The 20,422-nt window shown below is 36.4% G+C and overlaps 2 protein-coding genes across 2 annotated transcripts in view; both read left to right on the plus strand.

Moving 5' to 3' along the window:
- The window catches only part of LOC117070098 (olfactory receptor 4K2), a 129,853-nt gene that overhangs the window by 24,006 nt on the left and 85,425 nt on the right, over positions 1–20,422 (plus strand). The gene's annotated exons all lie outside the window — the stretch shown is intronic.
- On the plus strand, positions 12,799–13,781 carry LOC117070100 (olfactory receptor 4Q3). The gene has a single exon (XM_033188793.1). It carries the CDS (start codon positions 12,840–12,842, stop codon positions 13,779–13,781), a length of 942 nt encoding a protein of 313 aa, XP_033044684.1. The 5' UTR covers positions 12,799–12,839.

Raw genomic sequence — 20,422 nt, forward strand, 5'->3', positions numbered from 1 at the left:
AGCCAGAATCACCAGAACATAGGAACAAAGGATAAAGAGAAAGGTGCCAATCATGAAGACAGAATTGAATGTGGAGTAAATGAGCTGGGTGATGATGTCTTCAGAACAGGACAACATCATCAATGGGACAGGATCACAAACAAAATGGTTGATAATATTTGGGCCACAGTAGGATAGCTGTGAAATGAGAATAACTGGAGTCAGGAAGATTACAAATCCACATGACCAGGCAAAGATAATAAGGCCAGTGCATACTTGTTTACTCATGATGCGTGGCTAATGTAGAGGGCGGCAGATGGCAAGATACCTGTCAAAGGCCATGATGCAAAGGAAGAAGCCCTCATCATACCCAAAAGAGAAGAAGAAGTAGAACTGTGCAGAACAACTCACGAATGAGATGGACTTGCTTGTGGAGAGGAAGTTGGCCAGCATTTTAGGAACAGTTGTAGTAACATAACATATTTCCAGGAGAGAGAAATTTCCCAGGAGGATATACATGGGAGTGTGAAGGTGCCGGTCCCACCACACAGCACAGACAATGGCTGCATTTCCCATCAGGGTGAGAGTATAGGCTACTGAGAAGAGACTGAAGTAGAGGAGCTGCATTTCTGGGCTTGAGGGAAAGCCCATGAGGATAAAGGAGCTAACGAAGTTGATAGTTTCTATGCTGGACACATTCATTAGTCTGGAAGACATGGAGATGGCAGAGGTAATTGAAACATGAAATGGAGCATGCTGATTCTTCTTGGAAACAACCAAAATTCTTTATCATGTATATTATAAAGTAGTAAACAATTGGACTTTTGTTTAAACAACAAGTGTGACTTTCATGACTCAATTCCTACACATATTTATTTTAATAAACCACAACAATAGAAAGCAGGGAAAATATGAATTGTGGAGAGTTTTTTTTTTTTTTTTTCTTGCTAAGACCACTAGACTTGAAACCGGGAATGCAAACTTTTGTGACTCCAATAAATTACCTATATACAATGAGTCTACTCTTTCTTCTGTCTACCTGCATTATTGATACTATATTTATCTGGGTATGAAGTTCTTTCAACAGGACTATGAATACCTGATTCATTATGATTTATTAGTGATATAAAAATAAAATACAAAATCAAGATATTTAAAAATACTCTTTCTCAATATAGTGCCATGCCAGGGCACAAATTAATATTTACTTTCAATTTCAGCCACTCCAGGTTACTTGTAGTGTTTTAAACTGGTAATAAGAAAGAACTCTGTCATTAGAAGATATATGGTGTTTTATGCTTTTTTCATGTATCTCTACCAATGTTTAGCATACAAAATACATTCTTTTCTTTTTAGGTAGCTGGATACACTATATGCTGTGAAGAAGTGTGCCACACTTTGGCCCTTAAATTGCTCTAAATATTTTTATATGCTTCCAGGTGAATATATGAACTTCATATGCCTATTATGACATTGACCTTAGGGAGAGCAGCTGGTCTGAGTGAAGGTGGCCAAGTTCAATGTGCTTGTTATTTGTTAACCATGATCAAGTCAGCTGCAGGAAAACAAGAAAGGCAGATAAGTTTATATTATGAGAGTTCCATGTTTTTTATTCACTGCTTTCTTCCACATGTTCCTTTTTCTTTCTTTGACCTTTGGTGTTATTTTGCATCTCACTGTGATGGTTCTCAGAGGCCTTTCATATCTAGGCAAACCTGAAACATGAAACTTTCCCCCTGATTACTCTCTGGTTAACTTCTAGCCCAAATAACAACAAAAATAAGAAAAAGTCATACAACCTGAAGATTTTTGTTTCTTAAATAATAAGTAATTTGTATCATACCAAGTCTTATTAATGTAATGGAACTGAAGATCAGTATTTAGGCTTGAGAAAGAAAATATTGCTGGAAAGAGAAATATGCCATATTTCTTCTACTCACCAAGTAACAAAAATTACCAAAATATACCCTTCTCCATCAATTCATCAGTTAATATACATCTTCACTTGAAATCCTATTCTTTTTGTATATGTGGCTATTCATATTTTAAAGGGATATGAACCATAATTGAAAAATATCCTCCAGAATTCAGGGAAACAAGAAGAAAAACTTGTATTTTTCAGCTTCATTCTTTGCCAGCATTTCACTCTGAGATATATTTTTAGTTTTCTCAAAGACAAGAAGAAAACATTTTCTATTATTTTTGAAAAAAACTGGGTGACTCACGTGTTATATACTTCCCACTCGCTCTTTGAATGAATGCTGAGAAGGTCAGGGACAGGAGACACAGTATTATTCCACAGAGCCAAAGACATGTGAAGAACTTCCAAGGGATTGCATGATCCTGTTTGTAATCTCTCATGGACTGCGAAAAGTAAACCCTAAAAGATTTTCCCCACCTTCAAAGCATATATTAATGGTCAAAATGCAAGCTCAAGTGAGTGTATTATATATGTCTATTTACTTGCATCACAGCCTTTTGGGACTTGAAGCTCGTCTCTCTTGTGATGTTTTGATAGTGTTTGTTTAAAAGAGGATATCATTTTGAATTTTCACAATCAAAAGCCAGTTCTTACTATCCCGTAAAGAATAGTGAAAATGTGGAAGCAGATCTTATCTTTTCTTTTTTCTTTTGTGTCCATGTATTGTCAAAGCTTTCTGAGGAATAATTAAGTAGTAAAAGGGATTGTCATTATAGCTACAGGGTAAGCTTTACCATAATACTCTCTATATCTATTTTGAAGAAAAATCATTCTCTGCTCATCAAATATTTATACCTGCAGAGTTATTAGAGATATTTGAGTTGAATTTTATGTAGCGCACAAGAAATTTAATTGGCATTTAGTTATTCCACAAATATTTACTGAATGCCTACTGTATACTTAAACATACACTATATATATTTTTAATTTTGTAAGGAACCTCCATATTGTTTTTCATAATGACTGTACTAATTTGCATTACCACCGACAGTGTATAAATGTTCCCTTTTCTCAGCATTCTCACCAACTATTGCCATCTTTTGTCTGTTTGATTATGATTGGGCTGAGGTGCTATCTCATTGTGGTTTTGATTTGTATACCTGATGATCAGTGATGCTGAGGAGTTTTTTCATGTGCTTTTTGGTCATTTGCATGTCATATTTTAAAAAATGTCTAGTCAGGTTTTTTGCCCACTTTTAAAATGAATTATTTGGTGGTGTTGCTGATTTTTGCTATTGAGTTGCTTGAGTTCCTCATATATTTTGAATGTTAACCCCTTATCAGATACATAGTTTGCAAACATTTTCTCCGATTCTGTAGGTCATTTTTTGGTTCTGTTGTTTCTTTTGAGCAGAAGCTTTTTATTTTGATGTAACCTCCTTTGTCTATTTTTGTTTTTCTTGCCTTAGCTTTTGCCTACATCAGTGTTGTATAGTTTTCCTCTTATGATTTCCCTTCTAGTAGTTTTACAGCTTTAGGTCTTATGTTTCAGTGTTTAAACTATTTTTAGTTGATTTTTTGTATGGTATGAAATAAGGGTTTATAAGTTCATTTTTCTGCATATAGATACGCAGTTTTCCCAATACCATTTATTGAAAATACTGACCTTTCCCCATTGTGTGTTCTTGGCAGCCTTGTCAAGATATTATTAGGTGACTGTGTATCACCTGTGGATTTATTTCTGGGCTCTGTATTCTATTGCATTGGTTTTTGCATCTCTTTTTATGCCAGTATCATGCTGTTTTGGTTACTATAGCTTTATAGTATACTTTGAGGTCAGGTAGCGTGATGCCTCCAACTTTGTTCTTTTGGGTCAAGACTGCTTTGGCTATTCCAAGTCTTTTGTAAGTTCCATACAAATTTTAGGATTGTTGTTTCTATTTCTGTGAAGAATGTCATTGGTATTTCGATAAATCCATAGATTGTTTTGGGTAGTGTGAACATTTTAACAATATTAATTATTTGAATCCATGAATGCAGGATTATCTTTCCATTTATTTCTGTATTCAAATTTTTTCATAAATGTTTTATGGCTTCATTGTAGATATCTTTCACATCCTTGGTTAAACTAATTCCTAAGAGTTATATTTTTTTATTTTGTAGATACTATAAATAAGATTGTTATCTTGAATTCTTTTCAGACAATTATTACCACATAAAAGTGCTACTTATTTTTGTGTGTTGATTTTGTATTCTGCAACCTTACTGAATTCATTTATCACTTCTAAGAGTTGTCTTGATAATGTTTTTATGTTTTTGTCTCTATAAGATCATGTCATCTGCAACGAGAAACAATTTGACTTCTTCTTTTCCAATTCGAATGCCTTTTATTTCTTTCTCTTGCTGATTCTCTGGCCAAAACTTCCAGTGCTACATTAAATAGGTGTGGTGAAAGTGAGCATCCTTGTCTTTTTTCTGTTCTTGGAAGAAGGACTTTCTGTTTTTCCTATGTCAGTATGATTTTCACTGTGAGTTTCTGATATATGGCCTTTATTATGTTGAAGTATGCTCCTTCTATGCCTAAATTTGTTGAATTTTTATCACGAAGCAAGGATAAATTTTATCAGATGCTTTTTTTTGCATCTATTGAAATGATCGTATAGTTTTTGTCTTTTATTCTATTAGTGTAATGTATCAAACTTTTTGATTCACTTATACTGTATCACCCTTGCATTCCTGGAATAAAACTCACTTGGTTGTGGTGAACTGTCTTTTTAATGTGTTGTTGGATTCAGTTTGCTGGTATTTTGTTGAGAATTTTTGCATCTATGGTCAAGTTATTGCCTTGTAGTTTCTCCTTCCTTCCTTCCTTCCTTCCTTCCTTCCTTCCTTCCTTCCTTCTTTCTTGACAGAGTTTCGCTGTTGTTGCTCAGGCTGGAGTGCAATGGTGCCATCTCGGCTCAGCGCATTGTGCGCCTCCTGGGTTCAAGTGATTCTTCTGTCTCAGTCTCCTGAGTAGCTGGGATTACAAGTGCCCACCACCATGCCCAGCTAATTTTTTTTTTTTTTTTGTATTTTGTATTAGAGGCGGGGTTTCATCATGTTGGGCCAGGCTGGTCTTGAACTCCTGACCTCAGTTGATCCACCTGCCTTGGCCTCCCAAAGTGCTGGGATTACAGGTGTGAGCCACTGTGCCTGGCCTTTTCTTTTTTAAAATTTATTTTAGACTTTGGTATGCATGTGGTAGGTGCATATATTTACTGAGTACATGAGATACTTAGATACAGGCATGCAATGCATAATAATCATGTAATGGTAAATGGGGTATCCATCCCCCTCAAGCATTTTTATCCTTTGGGTTACAGACAACTCAATTACACTCTTTTAGTTACTTCAAAATGTACAATTAAATTATGATTGACGATAGTCACCCTCTTGTGCTATTAAATAGTAGATTTTATTCATTCTTTCTAACTACTTTTTGTGCCCATTAACCATCCCTACCTGCCTGCCCATCCCCCCAGCCACTATCTTTCTCAGTTTCTGGTAACCTTCCACTTTATATCTCCATGAGTTCAATTGTTTTGATTTTTAGCTTCCACAAATAAATGACAACATACAAAGTAGGACTGATCCCAGGGATGCAAGAATGGTTCAATAGGTGCAAATCAATCGGTATGATACACAATCAACAGTGTGAAGGAGAATAACCATCTCATAATTTCAACTGATGCTGAAAAATTTGATAAAGTTCAACATCCATTCATCATAAAAATCCAAAAAACTGGGTATAGAAGGAACAAACTGCAACATAGTAAAAGCCATATATGACAGACCCACAGATAGAATTATGCTGAATGGAGAGAAGCTGAAAGCCTTTAATATCTGGAGCACAACAAAAATGCCAACTTTTACCACTTTATTTACTATAGTACTAGAAGTCCTAGCTAAAGCAGTCAGAGAAGAGAAAGAAATAAAAGGCATCCAAATTGGAAAGGAAGAAGTCAAATTATCCTTGTTTACAGATGATGTGGTCTTATATTTGGAAAGACCTAAAAACTCCACAAAAACACTATTAGAACTGACAAACAAATTTAGTAAAGTTGCAGGATACAAAATCAACATATAATGGTCAGTGGCATTTCTATATGTCAACAGTGAACTGTCTGAAAAACAAACCAAGAAAGTAATCCCATTTGCAATAGCTGCAAATAAAATTAAATACCTAGGAATTAACCAAAAAAGTGAAAATCTCTACAATGAAAACTATAAAACATTGATGAAAGAAACTAAAGACACAAAGAAATGGAAAGATATTCCTTGTTAGCGAATTAAAACAGTCATTGTCAAAATGTTATACTACCAAAAGCAATCTACAGATTGAATCTCTATCAAAATGCCAATGCCATTCTTCACAGAAATAGAAAAAACAATCCTAAAATTGATATGGAAACCCAAATGATCCAGAATACCCAGAGCTATCCTGAACAAATAAACCAAAACTGGATGAATCACATTACCTGACTTTAAGCTACACTATAGAGCTATGGTAACCAAAACAGCATAGTACTGGTATAAAAAACAGACCATAGGTCAATGGAACAGAATAGAGAACCCAGAAGCAAATCTGTACATGAACAGTGAACTCATTTTCTACAAAAGTGCCAAGAACATACATTGGGGAAAGAACAGTCTCTTCAATAAATGGTGCTGGGAAAACTGGATATCCATATGCAGAAGAATGAAACAAGACCCCTAGCTCTTGGCATATACAAAAATCAAATTAAAATGGATTAAAGGCTTAAATCTAAGACCTTAAAAAATTAAACTACTAAAAGAAAACATTGGGGGAAACTCTCTTAGATATTGGTCTGGGCAAAGATTTCTTGAGAAATACTCCACGAACACGGGCCACCAAAGCAAAAACGGACAAGTGGGATCACATCCAGTTAAAAAGCTTCTGCACATCCAAGGAAAAACAATCAACAATGTAGAGATTCAACCCACAGAATGGGAGAAAATATTTGCAAACTACCCATCTGACAAGGGATTAATAACCAGGAAACAACTTTATAGGAAAAAACCGAATAATCTAATTTAAAACTAGGCAAAGGGTCTGAATAGAGATTTCTCAAAAGACAATACAAATAGCAAACAGATATATAAAATGTGCTCAACACCATTGATCATCAGAGAAATGTACCTCAAAGCTACAATGAGATATCATCTCACCCCATTTAAAATGGCTTTTATCCAAAGACAGGCAATAACAAATGCTGATGAGGATGAGGAGAAAAGGGAACTCTCATACTCTGTTGGTAGGAATGTGAATTAGTACAATCACTATGGAAAACAGTTTGGAGATTTCCCCCAAAATTAAATATAGAGCTACTTTATGATCTTGCAACCTCATTGCTAGATGTAGACCCAAAAGAAAAAATAACAGTATATCAAAGTGTTATCTGCATTCTCATGTCTGTTTTAGCTTTGTTCACAATAGCCAAGATGTGAAAGCAACCTAAGTTTCCATCAATAGATGAATGAATAAAGAAAATGTGGTACATACATATACAATAGAGTACTATTCAGCCATAAAAAGAATGAGATCATTTGCAACAACACAGATGGAAATGGGGATTATTGTGTTAAGTGAAATAAGCCAGGCACAGATAGACAAACTTCCCATATTCTCACTTATTTGTGGGAACTAAAAATTAAAACGATTGAATCATGCAGATAAAGAGTAGAATGATGGTTACCAAAAACTGAGAAGGATGGTGGAGGTGTGGGATGAGGAAAAATGGGAATAGTTAGGGGTAAAAAATATAAAGAACAAATAGTATCTAGTGTTTGATAGCACAACAGGGTAAATATAGTAAATAATGATTTAATTGTACATTTTAAAGTAACCAAAGGAATATAATTGGATTGTTTGTAACACGAAGGATAAATGCTTGAGGGGATAAATACCCCATTTACCACGATGTGATTATTATGTATTATTTGCCTGTACCCAAATATCTCATACTCCATAAATATATACACCTACTATGTACCAACAGAAATAAAAAATAACAAAACAAAAAACATTGTTTAGCAAGCCCAGCTAAGAGTCATCTGACTCTCTAGCAAATGTGATTTTGTTTAACTTATTATATATGAATTATGGAATCTCAGACATTGTATAATTACATATAGCTAGATGTTATAGAAAACTGCTAAATTGTATCTTTTTAGTGTGGTAGAAAAGATAATCCCAAAGATTAAGGTCTTATTACCCCTTTTTAGAGCTGTATGAAATAAAATGAATATTTTTGTCATGTTGGTATTTTTTAACTTTTAAGTTCAGAGGTACACGTGCAGGTTTGTTATATAGGTAAATCTGTGTCATGAGACATTAACTGGATTACGTCTAATTTAACAATTTTATTTTAGTGTTCATTTTTTGCTCTGATTATGTAAAATCACACTTTTCATATTCTTTTTTGAACAGGCTTTGTTATCCTGCTGTCCCTCATTAATTAGTTAAATACAGGTTTTGATGTGTTCATTATGTATTTGTTTGAGAATTATGTTTTATGATATTTAAAAAATTAGATTTGACAGTCTATAAAAAATTAAATTACTAATGACAACAGCTGTGTTTTCTGGATACACTCCATGAATAAATGCCAGTAGGTAAGCTGCTTGAGATTTCAAGAGATCAGGTGTTGTATCAAGACTCTATATTACCTTAAAGGATAAATACTAAGCTATCCCTGGAATTATCCCAGAGATAAATACCTTAGCATGGTATTTATCCTTCAGCTTCTGCTACTTCAAGGAGCATGGCTGAGAGAAAAACCAGTGAGAATCTTCTTCAGATACAGACTGAGGCATGGAAAATGGATGGCATATACAAATAAATCAATGACAAATTACAAATTAATCAATCCAAAGTAAGTCAAATAAGTGGATTCTGTTATGAAGCAGGTCTAATTGCTTCAGAGCCTGTAGGTCCCAAGGTCAGCTTCCTAGCAAGAACTAAATTTAATACAACTCAAACAGCAGCAGCCTAGGGAATCCCAGGGCTCATTAAACTAAGCAGTGTTGTAAGAACCATAAAAACCTCAGACACAGCTAGAGTCCTAGGGATAGGAGATATTTCCAGTTCATACAGCCAGCCCTCAACTAGGGCTTGGCTTATAAGGAAGCAGTTAAGACATGCACTGGGCAGCTGCGATGGTCATCTGAAGATTGCCCATTTTGCTGGCCTGAAGCTGAAGACAGGGTTGGTAGGATGAATGGCAGGAAAACATCTTCCTTCCTTGAAACCACATAGCTTCTGACAAGCAAAGATGTAGGTTTCTCAGATATATTTATTCAAAGCTCCCCTCCCCTTCCTGCTCCTCTGTCTGACTCTGATGCTATTGTTATGTTTACTGTTGTCCTCACTCTTTTTCTCTCTATACTCTGGCATTGATCATTTTTACATTTAAGAGATCATTTGAGCTTTGTTGTTTTAAATTTACTCTTAGAAACATTCACAGAACAGTGAAATTCCTATAGCATCAAGGAATTCTAGGGCTAGTGGCATCTTAGAAGATAGTTGCAAGATTTGGATAAGATAGGACCAAATTCACATAACTGAAGGCACGGGTTTCACGGCAAGATTGTCTTAAGACTACCTAATTCTGCTATGGTCCCTTCTAGATTCCGGTTTCCATTTCTTTAATTATTCAAGTTTCTTTTTACTAAAATCTTCTTTACTCTCCACAGGTGCAATATAGAATGCAATGTTTCAAACAAGGCCAAAGAAGTTTAGAGCAGGAAGATTGTTTCTTTCTCAATAGAGAGTACCCCTGTAGGTACCATCTTCAACTAATGGTGTCCACTTCTTGGTTTTCAGGAGAAATTTAAAAATGCATCAAATGCCTCTAGAAGGAATTCATATGGAATTGAAACTCCAGCTAGCAAATCATTTTCTATTGTTAAGCTAGTCAAATTTCCTCCTCTAATAATGCATTTAGTTCCACACAGACCAAAATAAATACAAGACAAACATAATAGCAGAATATAGTATACTATTATGCTTAAAGCACACACATGCACAAGTACCAGGAGAAAAATTTTACTCCTTTTCTTCATATTTTCCTCATAAACATCTCTGGTTCCCTGTTTAGAAAGATGAGCAGCCAGCTGTTCAGCTGTACACAAGTAGCCTTTGATTATTTAAGGAGCTTTAGTTTGTCCTCTTCTCTCAAAGCAGTGCCCTTCCAAAAAGACTTTCATTTTGCATTAAGCATTCTCCATTATTTTGGCTCATTTTGTGTACTTAAAATTTTTATTGACTTTTTCACATTCTTAAGTTATTTTTAGGCTATGAAACATGAAATGCTTGATAGGGCCTGATCTGACTGCTAACGGGATAATGGAGCTGGTATTTTTGAATGTGGCTCTCCATGCTCTGCAGGGCTTTGGCAAGGGAAGTTATGTTGTGATTGGGGGTAGTTTTGGGGTGTAGACATTCCTTCGTGTTGATGGGTGTCGTGTTCTTTTCATTCTTCACAGAACAGTCACAGGCTTAGTTTCTTACTGTGATCAGACTTCAGAAACACAGAAGCTGGGAAATGAATACCAAATGTCGAAACGTTATTAAACCTAAGAGGGAGCTTTCTATAGTGTTTAGTAGTATGTTTCATATTGGCTGAAGATTGCAAATGTATTGTCAGTAAAAAAAATCCAAGAATAACCAGAATCCAGCCCTTACCTTGATTAAAACTCACATAACTAATATACAGGGTTGCCTATTTTTATCTTAAGTAATTGTAAAGATTTTGATATTATTAATCAAAATCTTATCAGAGTAATCACCTAGGAACTGTCCAGAATATTTATAGTACTAAAATTTCCTAATATTAAATCTTACTTTAAACAAGTAGGCTGTAAACTCAGGTTTATAAATGGACTATAGTAATTTGGGTTAAAACATAGTTTACATATTCTTCTCTTATTTAATCTATCCTTCTGATTTATTTAGTTTTAATATTGTCTGTTTTAATATAATCATTTCTTTCTCAACATATGTTTGGTGGAAATAGCAAGTGTACCATATACCCTGGGTATACTATGCCTTTACATTAGGAAATAATCACATTGTTTCCCAGCTGTATTCTGAGACTAAATTATAACAGTACTTTAGATTATGTGTTCCCATTGTTTTCTGGCTTCTAGAAACCTTTTTTAATTAAAAAAATAACTTTGGTTTCGCTTTCTCACTTTTCCAGTTTTCCCAAGATTATTTTTTAAAATTAGATCCATAATTTTAATGAGACTTGACTCCTGTTAATTATGCATTTTAGATAACTGAAAAGAGCATCAAAATGATGTTTTCTTATGGAAATTTGCAATCCTTGGTGCATCCAAAAAAGATTGGAGAATTTTCAATATAGCAGAGCTCAAGTAGGGCTGTACATATAACAGCAAATCGTTCCCTAACTTGTATTTCTTGCTTTGTCTTATTTTCCAATTGATTCTAGAAAGTGAGGTGATTCCTTCTATTAGTTATGAGATTATAGATTTAGATGCACCTGTGCACCTGGTTATACAGGCAGATGAAGAGGATGGTCACAAACATAGTGTGACAGAGGCATCCAAAGGTGGCTTGAGCCCCGAATCTCTCTCTCACTGGCTTATCTTGGAATAATATCCTAAAGAAAGTTTTCTTGTCATTAAGGGTTTTTATTTTTAGAATTTAAGTACTTTTCTGCATTGTCTTTGTAAATATCTGATCTCTAGTATGAAGGATTTTATTGGGCAACATTCTCTGAATGACTCGATAGAACCAAGTGCAACGTGGGTTACAAAGCTTGGGACACAAAATAAAATCTTGTCTTACTTTATATTTTGCCTATAGCTGGTTCTAGGTAAAAAATATTCTAGACAGAGAAGCATCTACTAATTTTTAAATACTTCAATGGAAGAAATGTATCAACGTTCTCTGATTTTCTGTTTGTAATCCAAGGTACTGTCACCAAACGTTGGGAATGAGTATGAGTGTAGAGCAGGGGAAAATGGATCTAACAATATCTTAGCAAATCCTTTATTTTCTTATGGATCTATGGTTGTTGAAAAGTCCAGAAGCAATACAACTCTGATTTCTCTTGTTACTCTGTTTTATAAAAGGGTCATGGTGGGCTTTTGTGCATGCCCCCATGATGTGGGTCATGGCCCTTGGTCTCTTCTCTTGGTGATTAGTGTCTTTTAATCATTGTCCCACTCATTCTGAGTCTGATGCATCCCTATATCTTAAAGACTGAGACTATTTCTTCTTACCTCATTTTTACAAACTTCCCAATTTCTGTGACCTGGGATACTAAAGACAAAAATACGAGCTCTTTTTCAATCCTTCCTAAATGATTTATTTCCTAATACGTTTATTCATAGTAACTACTAACCTTTGAACAACATAGCAATTTGTTGTTTACAAAACATTCTTCCTTTGATTTGATAACATTATTGAGCTTCTGCTATGCAGTAAGTATTGCGCTGTGGTTACAAAGATGAGTAAGAGATATTTCCTCATCTTGAGAGATCTAGTTATTTTTTTATGGTGCTCGAAGGCATTACATTTGATTCTCAAAACAATCTTGGGAGATATTATTAACTCTGCATTAAACTGAATAACCAAATAATAAAACTCAGAGAGGTTTATTTCCTTGCCTGAGGGTACTCCATTGGTAATGGTGGAGCTAGGCATTGGATCTAGATATTCCATTCCAGAACTTTTGTCCTTAGAGGACATTATTCTGTCTATTAAAAGAAATGGAAAGATTAGCATGCACTTATCACCTCATATCCAGGTCATTGTGTTTCTTTCTAGTTTCTAGTTCTCTATCTTAAATCTCCCTTGTTCTGATTTAATTCTTCTTTCTCCAGGTCACTTGATATTCTTGGCTTGATGAAAAAAGAACAAGATTCTAATGTGACAGAATTTGTTCTTCTGGGCCTATCATCTTCTTGGGAGCTGCAGCTATTTCTCTTCTTACTATTTTTGTTTTTTTACATTGCTATTGTCCTGGGAAACCTCTTGATAGTGGTAACAGTGCAAGTCCATGCTCACCTGCTCCAATCTCCTATGTATTATTTTTTAGGTCATCTCTCTTTCATTGACCTATGCCTGAGCTGTGTTACTGTGCCAAAGATGTTAGGGGATTTCCTACAGCAGAGCAAGAGCATCTCTTTTTCAGGATGTCTGACCCAGATCTACTTCCTCCACTTTCTAGGAGCCAGTGAGATGTTTCTGCTGACAGTCATGGCCTATGACAGGTACGTTGCCATCAGTAACCCTTTGCGCTACCTTACAGTCATGAATCCCCAGCTATGCCTTTGGTTGGTTCTTGCCTGCTGGTGTGGGGGATTTATCCACTCTATCATGCAGATCATACTAGTCATCCAGCTGCCCTTCTGTGGCCCCAATGAACTGGACAACTTCTACTGTGATGTCCCACAGGTCATCAAGCTGGCCTGCATGGACACCTATGTGGTAGAGGTGCTGATGATAGCCAACAGTGGTCTGCTGTCTCTTGTCTGCTTCTTGGTCTTACTATTCTCTTATGCTATCATCCTGATCACCCTGAGAACACACTTCCGCCAGGGCCAGAACAAGGTCCTCTCTACCTGTGCCTCTCACCTGACAGTGGTCAGCCTGATCTTCATGCCATGTGTATTCATCTATTTGAGGCCTTTCTGCAGCTTCTCTGTGGATAAGATATTCTCCATGTTTTACACAGTGATTACACCTATGTTGAACCCCCTCATCTACACACTCAGAAATGCTGATATGAAGACAGCTATGAAGAAACTGAGAATAAAACCATGTGGCATTCCATTGCCTTGTTAAAGAATGAGCAGAAGAGGTGATTTGAAAAACATACTCTTTCTTGGAAGACTCTTAACTCATCTTGTACATGTGTAAAAACCATTTGGATGACTTTGGTATAAAAGAGAAGACAGCATACAGATTATAATGGATCACTCTTGATTACGATTTCAAAGCATAGGTGGCACTCTAGAAAGCCACCTATGCCTTTTGACCATAACCAAGGGAACTTGGGAATTCAGGAGAATTTACTGGCCACAAATGATAACAAGCATTAATTGAGTCCTAGGATTAGAGGACACCTTGAAAGATCAACTTTTCTATCTTTATGTCTCTACATACTCTTCATTTATTCAATTTGTTCCACTTTTTAAATCTGTTCAAATGAAAGAAGATGTATCTCTTTTTGTGTTCCGTTCCTCCAGCGGTTAATGATTCCTAGTGTTAGGAACTCCCTTCTAATGTCTCATTAGATCCTCTTCTGAAGTAGTGTGAATTTCTTTGTTCTGTTAGCCTGAGAACAGTAACAACCACCCTATGTAGTAGTATTTACCTTGGAACTATGTTCCAGAGTGTCCCAAATGTTAGAAATGTAGTCAGGCATCACTCTAATGAACATAGGCTCTTAACAAAGTTTATGTATGAGAGAAAGGAAGTCCAGGAGTGCTGGGGTGATGGAAGCTGTTAGTATTCTGTTGTAGAGGCTTCTCAAGAAGAGGTACCCAATTTTACATTGAATTTTTCTTTGAGTGGAATTACAGTGGGGGTGGATAGGTAAGCTGGCTCTTCAACTGACCATAATGTTTAAGAGTTTTAACCTCTAAAGGAAAGGAGGAAGAAATGAACTGTGGTTGAAAGCACTTATTCTTGAGATGCTCACAGTTATTACCTCTGAGTCTCAAACATGCTTTGAGGAATAAATAATATTACCTAACTTCATTTTTGAGAATGAACTCAGAGTTAAGTGACTTGCCAACGATCACTTAGAAAAAATGTAATCAATCAATAAAGCTGCTTGTAATCCCAGCACTTTGGGAGGCCGAGGTGGGCGGATTGTCTAAAGTCAGGAGTTCGAGCCCAGCTTGACCAACATGGAGAAACTCCATCTCTACTAAAAATACAAAATTAACTGGGCGTGGTGGCACGTGTCTGTAATCCCAGCTACTCAGGAAGGCTGAGGCAGGAGAATCACTTGAACCCAGGAGGCAGAAGTTGCAGTGAGCTGAGATCACACCACTGCACTCCAGCCTGGGCAACAAGAGCAAAACTCTGTCTCAAAGAAAAAGAAAAAGAAAGCTAATAATTATATAATGAAGTTAATATTTTATTTCTCCTCAGAAAGAGTATTTATCTCAATTACACAGATCTTGTAATTTCTTTCTTTCTTTCTTTCTTTCTTTCTTCCTTCCTTCCTTCCTTCCTTCCTTTCTCTTTCTTTCTTTCTTTCTTTCTCTCATGTCTTTTTTTTTTTTTTTTTTTTTTTTTTTTTTTTTTTTTTAGACAGAGTCTCACTCTTGTCTCCCAGGTTGGAGTGCAGTGGCACGATCTTGGCTCACTACAACCTCTGCCTCCCAGGTTCAACTGATCCTCCTGCTTCAGACTCCCAAGTAGCTGAGATTACAGGCACTGGCCACCATGCCTGGCTGATTTTTGTGTTTTTAGTAGAGACGGGATTTCTCCATGTTGGTCAGGCTGGTCTTGAACTCCTGACCTCAGGTGATCTGTCTGCCTCGGCCTCCCAAAATGCTGGGATTATAGGGTTGAGCCACCACACCCGGCCAGATTACTTAATTTCTATAATACCTGTGTAGGAGCTTCAGAGCTGGAAGATCCCTAAGAAGGTTAACTTAAACATTTATGTTTAAGATTATCTATCTCTGATGTAGGATCCTTGCAATATTTTATGGCTGTGAAAATGTCTTTATTCTATTTACTATATAAGATAATAACAAACTTTTAACAATGTTTTTATATTTTGCCACTTTATCTCCTAATTAATTGACATAGAGAGGCTTTTATGATTACTTAGCTGAAAAATACACCTCTGAAAAAAATGTCTGAAACTCCATCTAATGTTAGGATATACTGGAAAATTGCAATACTCCTAGCCGTGTAAGAGCTTTCTTGATATAGGGACAAAAAATGTATTTTTATTTTTGTGTTGGGAGTTAATGACTTTATATTTAAGAAGCCATATGTATGTATGTGTATATGTATATATTGCTGCAGGACTCCTCACAGACTAGGAACTAGGCTGCCATTTGGGAGATTGGTGAGAATGGCATACCTGGAACATCATGTTCTCCTCTTTCACTTCACTAACATTTTCAGAGTTTTTTTTGTATACAATGAATATCCCGAAGAGCAGTATGATATCCTGAAGATAGTATTTTGAACATCCTGAAGAGCTGGAAACTGCCCGAGAGTAGTGTGTGAGTTCACAGAAAGGTTTGAGTGGTGCTAGGGATTACCAGGCATGTTTCAAGGACATAGAGCTCCGGGTGTTCTCTTAGTATAAGCCGGCTGCAACATCCCCTTTTTTCTGATGTTCTTCTTTCATAGCAAAATGTATAGTCTTGGCAAATCATTTTAAATGTCCTGTTGATAGCTGGAATTGGTAGCATTATTTTAAGAAAAGCAAGAGCTTTTTGTATTCCCTTCTGCATTTTCAAGTCTCTCTTTGTTTAACCAATTATATATATTAAAATTCTTTTTATTAATAATGATAAAACTTCTGTTTCTTGAGACGGCACATGATTGTTTTTTTTTGTTTTTTGTTTTTATTTATTATTATTTTTTTTTATTATACTTTAAGTTCTAGGGTACATGTGCATGACGTTTATATCATGTATAACTCCCCAATGCAATCCCTCCCTCCTCCCCCTCCCCATGATAGGCCCCAGTGTGTGATGTTCCCCTTCCCGAGTCCAAGTGATCTCATTGTTCAGTTCCCACCTATGAGTGAGAACATGCAGTGTTTGGTTTTCTCTTCTTGTGATAGTTTGCTAAGAATGATGGTTTCCAGCTGCATCCATGTCCCTACAAAGGATGCAAACTCATCCTTTTTTATGGCTGCATAGTATTCCATGGTGTATATGTGCCACATTTTCTTAATCCAGTCTGTCACAGATGGACATTGGGTTGATTCCAAGTCTTTGCTATTGTGAATAGTGCCGCAATAAACATACGTGTGCATGTGTCTTTGTAGTAGAGTAATTTATAATCCTTTGGGTATATACCCAGTAGTGGGATGGCTGAGTCATATGGTACATCTAGTTCTAGATCCTTGAGGAATCGCCATACTGTTTTCCATAATGGTTGAACTAGTTTACAATCCCACCAACAGTGTAAAAGTGTTCCTATTTCTCCACATCCTCTCCAACACCTGTTGTTTCCTGACTTCTTAATGATTGCCATTCTAACTGGTGTGAGATGGTATCTCATTGTAGTTTTGATTTGCATTTCTCTGATGGCCAGTGATGATGAGCATTTTTTCATGTGTCTGTTGGCTGCATGGATGTCTTCTTTTGAGAAATGTCTGTTCATATCCTTTCCCCACTTTTTGATGGGGTTGTTTGTTTTTTCTTATTTGTTTTTGAGTTCTTTGTAGATTCTGGATATTAGCCCTTTGTCAGATGAGTAGGTTGCAAAAATTTTTTCCCATTCTGTAGGTTGCCTGTTCACTCTGATGGTAGTTTCTTTTGCTGTGCAAAAGCTCTTTAGTTTAATTAGATCCCATTTGTCAATTTTGGCTTTTGCTGCCGTTGCTTTTGGTGTTTTAGACATGAAGTCCTTGCCCATGCCTATGTCCTGAATGGTACTACCTAGATTTTCTTCTAGGGTTTTTATGGTATTAGGTCTAACATTTAAGTCTCTAATCCATCTTGAATTATTTTCGTATAAGGGGTAAGGAAAGGATCCAGTTTCAGCTTTCTACTTATGGCTAGCCAATTTTCCCAGCACCATTTATTAAATAGGGAATCCTTTCCCCATTTCTTGTTTCTCTCAGGTTTGTCAAAGATCAGATGGCTGTAGATGTGTGGTATTATTTCTGAGGACTCTGTTCTGTTCCATTGGTCTATATCTCTGTTTTGGTACCAGTACCATGCTGTTTTGGTTACTGTAGCCTTGTAGTATAGTTTGAAGTCAGGTAGCGTGACGCCTCCAGCTTTGTCCTTTTGACTTAGGATTGTCTTGGCAATGCGGGCTCTTTTTTGGTTCCATATGAACTTTAAAGCAGTTTTTTCCAATTCTGTGAAGAAAGTCATTGGTAGCTTGATGGGGATGGCATTGAATCTATAAATACCTTGGGCAGTATGGCCATTTTCACGATATTGATTCTTCCTATCCATGAGCATGGTATGTTCTTCCATTTGTTTGTGTCCTCTTTGATTTCACTGAGCAGTGGTTTGTAGTTCTCCTTGAAGAGGTCCTTTACATCCCTTGTAAGCTGGATTCCTAGGTATTTTATTCTCTTTGAAGCAATTGTGAATGGAAGTTCATTCCTGATTTGGCTCTCTGCTTGTCTGTTACTGGTGTATAAGAATGCTTGTGATTTTTGCACATTAATTTTGTATCCTGAGACTTTGCTGAAGTTGCTTATCAGCTTAAGGAGATTTTGGGCTGAGACGATGGGGTTTTCTAAATATACAATCATGTCATCTGCAAACAGGGACAATTTGACTTCTTCTTTTCCTAACTGGATACCCTTGATTTCTTTCTCTTGCCTGATTGCCCTAGCCAGAACTTCCAACACTATGTTGAATAGGAGTGGTGAGAGAGGGCATCCCTGTCTTGTGCCAGTTTTCAAAGGGAATTTTTCCAGTTTTTGCCCATTCAGTATGATATTAGCTGTGGGTTTGTCATAAATAGCTCTTATTATTTTGAGGTACGTTCCATCAATACCGAATTTATTGAGCGTTTTTAGCATAAAGGGCTGTTGAATTTTGTCAAAAGCCTTTTCTGCATCTATTGAGATAATCATGTGGTTCTTGTCTTTGGTTCTGTTTATATGCTGGATTACGTTTATTGATTTGCGAATGTTGAACCAGCCTTGCATCCCAGGGATGAAGCCCACTTGATCATGGTGGATAAGCTTTTTGATGTGCTGCTGAATCCGTTTGCCAGTATTTTATTGAGGATTTTTGCATCGATGTTCATCAGGGATATTGGTCTAAAATTCTCTTTTTTTGTGTGTCTCTGCCAGGCTTTGGTATCAGGATGATGTTGGCCTCATAAAATGAGTTAGGGAGGATTCCCTCTTTTTCTATTGATTGGAATAGTTTCAGAAGGAATGGTACCAGCTCCTCCTTGTACCTCTGGTAGAATTCAGCTGTGAATCCATCTGGTCCTGGACTTTTTTTGGTGGGTAGGCTATTAATTGTTGCCTCAATTTCAGAGCCTGCTATTGGTCTATTCAGGGATTCAACTTCTTCCTGGTTTAGTCTTGGGAGAGTGTAAGTGTCCAGGAAATTATCCATTTCTTCTAGATTTTCTAGTTGATTTGCGTAGAGGCATTTATAGTATTCTCTGATGGTTTTTGTATTTCTGTGGGGTCGGTGGTGATATCCCCTTTATCATTTTTTATTGCGTCTATTTGATTCCTCTCTCTTTTCTTCTTTATTAGTCTTGCTAGCGGTCTGTCAATTTGTGATCTTTTCAAAAAACCAACTCCTGGATTCATTGATTTTTTGGAGGGTTTTTTGTGTCTCTATCTCCTTCAGTTCTGCTCTGATCTTAGTTATTTCTTGCCTTCTGCTAGCTTTTGAATGTGTTTGCTCTTGCCTCTCTAGTTCTTTTAATTGTGATGTTAGAGTGTCAATTTTAGATCTTTCCTGCTTTCTCTTGTGGGCATTTAGTGCTATAAATTCCCTCTACACACTGCTTTAAATGTGTCCCAGAGATTCTGGTATGTTGTATCTTTGTTCTCATTGGTTTCAAAGAACATCTTTATTTCTGCTTTCATTTCGTTATGTACCCAGTAGTCATTCAGGAGCAGGTTGTTCAGTTTCCATGTAGTTGAGCGGTTTTGATTGAGTTTCTTAGTCCTGAGTTCTAGTTTGATTGCACTGTGGTCTGAGAGACAGTTTGTTATAATTTCTGTTCTTGTACATTTGCTGAGGAGTGCTTTACTTCCAATTATGTGGTCAATTTTGGAATAAGTGCGATGTGGTGCTGAGAAGAATGTATATTCTGTTGATTTGGGGTGGAGAGTTCTATAGATGTCTATTAGGTCCGCTTGGTGCAGAGATGAGTTCAATTCCTGGATATCCTTGTTAACTTTCTGTCTCGTTGATCTGTCTAATGTTGACAGTGGAGTGTTGAAGTCTCCCATTATTATTGTATGGGAGTCTAAGTCTCTTTGTAGGTCTCTAAGGACTTGCTTTATGAATCTGGGTGCTCCTGTATTGGGTGCATATATATTTAGGAGAGTTAGCTCTTCCTGTTGAATTGATCCCTTTACCATTATGTAATGGCCTTCTTTGTCTCTTTTGATCTTTGATGGTTTAAAGTCTGTTTTATCAGAGACTAGGATTGCAACCCCTGCTTTTTTTTGTTCTCCATTTGCTTGGTAGATCTTCCTCCATCCCTTTATTTTGAGCCTATGTATGTCTCTGCATGTGAGATGGGTCTCCTGAATACAGCAGACTGATGGGTCTTGA

Source organism: Trachypithecus francoisi, unplaced genomic scaffold (assembly GCF_009764315.1).
Source record: "Trachypithecus francoisi isolate TF-2019V2 unplaced genomic scaffold, Tfra_2.0 Lachesis_group3, whole genome shotgun sequence".
NCBI classification, from domain to species: Eukaryota; Metazoa; Chordata; class Mammalia; order Primates; family Cercopithecidae; genus Trachypithecus; species Trachypithecus francoisi.

Coding starts and splice junctions, on each gene's coding strand:
- LOC117070100 (XM_033188793.1), top strand. CDS start 12,840: ATGAAAAAAGAACAAGATTCTAATGTGACAGAATTTGTTCTTCTGGGC.